This window comes from Oryzias melastigma, linkage group LG3 (genome assembly GCF_002922805.2).
Source record: "Oryzias melastigma strain HK-1 linkage group LG3, ASM292280v2, whole genome shotgun sequence".
NCBI classification, from domain to species: domain Eukaryota; kingdom Metazoa; phylum Chordata; class Actinopteri; order Beloniformes; family Adrianichthyidae; genus Oryzias; species Oryzias melastigma.
In genome coordinates this window covers 11,354,850-11,357,420 of record NC_050514.1, presented here as the reverse complement: position 1 = coordinate 11,357,420, position 2,571 = coordinate 11,354,850, and the positions used below count along the sequence as shown (strand labels likewise).

At 39.6% G+C, this 2,571-nt stretch overlaps 2 protein-coding genes across 3 annotated transcripts in view; one reads left to right on the top strand and one right to left on the bottom strand.

Annotated features, from left to right (window-relative positions):
- The window catches only part of ramac (RNA guanine-7 methyltransferase activating subunit), a 2,522-nt gene extending 1,962 nt beyond the window's left edge, over positions 1-560 (bottom strand). Inside the window, exons 1-2 of the mRNA XM_024295684.2 lie at positions 407-560; positions 95-265 (exon numbers count right to left, since the gene is read on the bottom strand). Coding sequence (XP_024151452.1) covers positions 95-264 — 170 coding nt within the window. The 5' untranslated portion in view covers position 265; positions 407-560. The remainder of the gene's footprint in view (positions 1-94; positions 266-406) is intronic.
- A 33-nt stretch (positions 561-593) lies between these two features.
- homer2 (homer scaffold protein 2) overlaps positions 594-2,571 on the top strand; it is a 39,671-nt gene continuing 37,693 nt past the window's right edge. Inside the window, exons 1-2 of one of the 2 annotated variants that reach the window (XM_024295681.2) lie at positions 599-749; positions 824-1,406. In XM_024295681.2, coding sequence (XP_024151449.1) covers positions 1,402-1,406 — 5 coding nt within the window. In that variant the 5' untranslated portion in view covers positions 599-749; positions 824-1,401. Of the gene's footprint in view, positions 750-823; positions 1,407-2,571 lie in introns of both variants that reach the window. The other variant, XM_024295683.2, reaches the window with a different exon arrangement.

The following is a 2,571-nucleotide window of genomic DNA, read 5'->3' as shown; positions in this document are numbered from 1 at the left end:
AAACCGTGACACGATCCGAACCGTGAGTTTTGTGATCCGCAACACCCCTATTAGACATGAATGTAATAATGTAGGTCCATAAACCTATGGTTACCTGTTATCTCTGCCCCTCTGGTTTCCCCCTGCCCGGCCCCTCCAGTCTTCCACTATAGGTGGGGGGTCGGCGGGTCGGTTCAGATACTCCTGGTATTCTTGGTCCTCGGAGGTAAATCTATTACCGAACAACTCTTCATAGCTTTTGATTGTTTCCGTGGCCTCGGACATTCTGTAAACAAAAAAATGAATGGACATTGGTAAATGCTAACGGTGTTTATCTCTTCAGGCCAAACTTATCCATTATTTTCTAAAGTTTGCCCAGAAAGTATCTGCTATAAAACAACTAGAATACATAAAAAAGATCACTAACCTCTAAAAATGTGAAAAAGATCCCTTTGACCCGCTTAAATGTAGCTGAAAGAGGCAAAGCTGCTTAGCAAATACGCTCCAGCGTTGGTACGTCACATCAATGGTACCCCAGGAACACACGACAAGTAATATCAATGGTTCCGGGGTTCCGCGCACCTGCTTTTAATCATTCACGTTTCCTCAGATAGAAATAACGTTTAAATGTCGGTAAATGGCTGTGAATTTTCGGCATTTGGAACAATGTATTTCAGCGGGTTTTACAGTTAAAGTACAAACTGTTTGTCCCGATTCATTTCAAATAACATTTATGTCAGCTTCTGGAGTTCAACGCTGAGTTAAAACATGTAAGTGCAGCTAAAACAGACTATTATTTGACACTTAAAAAAACAAATCTTCATTTCTTGTTGATTTATTTTAGGTTGAAACATGTGGTGGTTTCAGGGCTCAGAGTGGCTTAAGTGGCCGAGCGAAACCGCAGACCGCGCCGCAGATACCACAGGTTTAAAAAAGAGTGGGTGGGTGGCTCCGGGAGGGAGAAGCAGGTGGAAGCCGCTGTGCTGCGTCGCCGCTGCCGCCCTTCAAGAGAAACACAACCCCGCTGGGGAGGGAAGAAACTCCGCGCGAGCAGGGAAATCCAAACATTAACTTATTCATTATCACCGACTATCAAGACAGACGGCATCGTGAGAGGGATTCTTTCCACTCTCGAGGAAAGAGGATAATAAACGAAAGCAGAAAGGGGAGGAAAAATAGATTCTAACTGGACGTGGTTATGTGAGCGCGAGCTTGACAACCCGGTGAATCGAGTTTGCGAAGAAGTGCTCTCATATTTCACTTGTCTCTCGACACCTTGAGGTCTTTTTTTCCGAAGCGGGCGCCCAGGAGATGAACTCTGTGGACCACTAGTTGTCTGTGGACTTTGAAAAGATTATTTTTTCCCTTCATAACATTTTTAAAGAACCTTTTTTTAAGGAGTTGTCTCTAAAATCCGAGGCAATGGGGTGAGTAACGCAAAGAGCGCTTCCTCCCCTGGAGCGCCTCTCACGAGCGCTGACTAAAATGTTCTCTTGAAAATTATTATAAATGTGCAGGTTATAAATATATATATTTGATTTATTCTGCTTTCATTCGTGCGTAAATATTCCAGCACCCTGTGAGATTCTGATTTCATGAGTGAAGATGTTCTGCTATATATTATTGTCTAAAACAGTGAGATTACAGGATCTTTCTTATCTTTTTGTGGTCATGCTCTTTGATAAATATGACATGGAGGTGTCAGTCAGCACCTTTTTGTGGGTTTGAAGGTAGAGTTGTGATCTATCATTGCAGTTTTCAACAGTACATCATTTTTAACTGCATATTTATTAATTATGTGGATTTCACTCTGACTCCATATAAATAAATTATAGTATTCTTTAGTGGTTAATCTTAAATGTTCTGTTTCTGAAGTAGCATTTTCATTACACAATCTCAGCCTAAATAATTCACCCTTATACAGTTAAAGTTTGAATTTTAGCTCTATTTTGACAGGATGTGCTTAGGAATCCCAGAAGTAGTAAATGATAAAAGTTCCATACGCCCACAGGCTTCTTGTTTTCGTGATCACATACAAACAAATGTGATTTCAAGCAGTTTAACATTCCTGACTCTCTGTCAGGAGTTTGGTTAGTCGCCTAACTGGTTTGAGAGGAGCAGGTCTTGAGTCATGAAACTGGCCCGGTGGACCGTCACACCTACTGGTAGACACAGTTTTTCTTTTTTTTCCAAATGAGTATCACTTTACTCACTGAATAGATTTAAGAGGAAGGTGGAACTAATCAAATTATTTCATCTGGTTGGCCTTTTTTAAGTGGTCGTGTCTATAGATCTCTAATTTGTCGTTATAATTATTTTTTTGTTTCATTTAGTTCAATTTAAACTTATTATGTGATCAGCTTTAACCAACGGAATTCTAGTTTTAGGGAAAATATCCAATAATTTTAGGTATTAAGCGCTTAATCTGCTTTAAAGTAAGTGGTTCTCAAAAACTATAAGATTCAAATTTTTTTTTTATCACCAAGCAGCCAAAGAGGAAAATCAAAGAACAGAGGATGACAATGACATAAAAAAACTAACACACTTCAAACTTAATGACAATTTGATGATGGCTAGAAAATTAATGTTAGC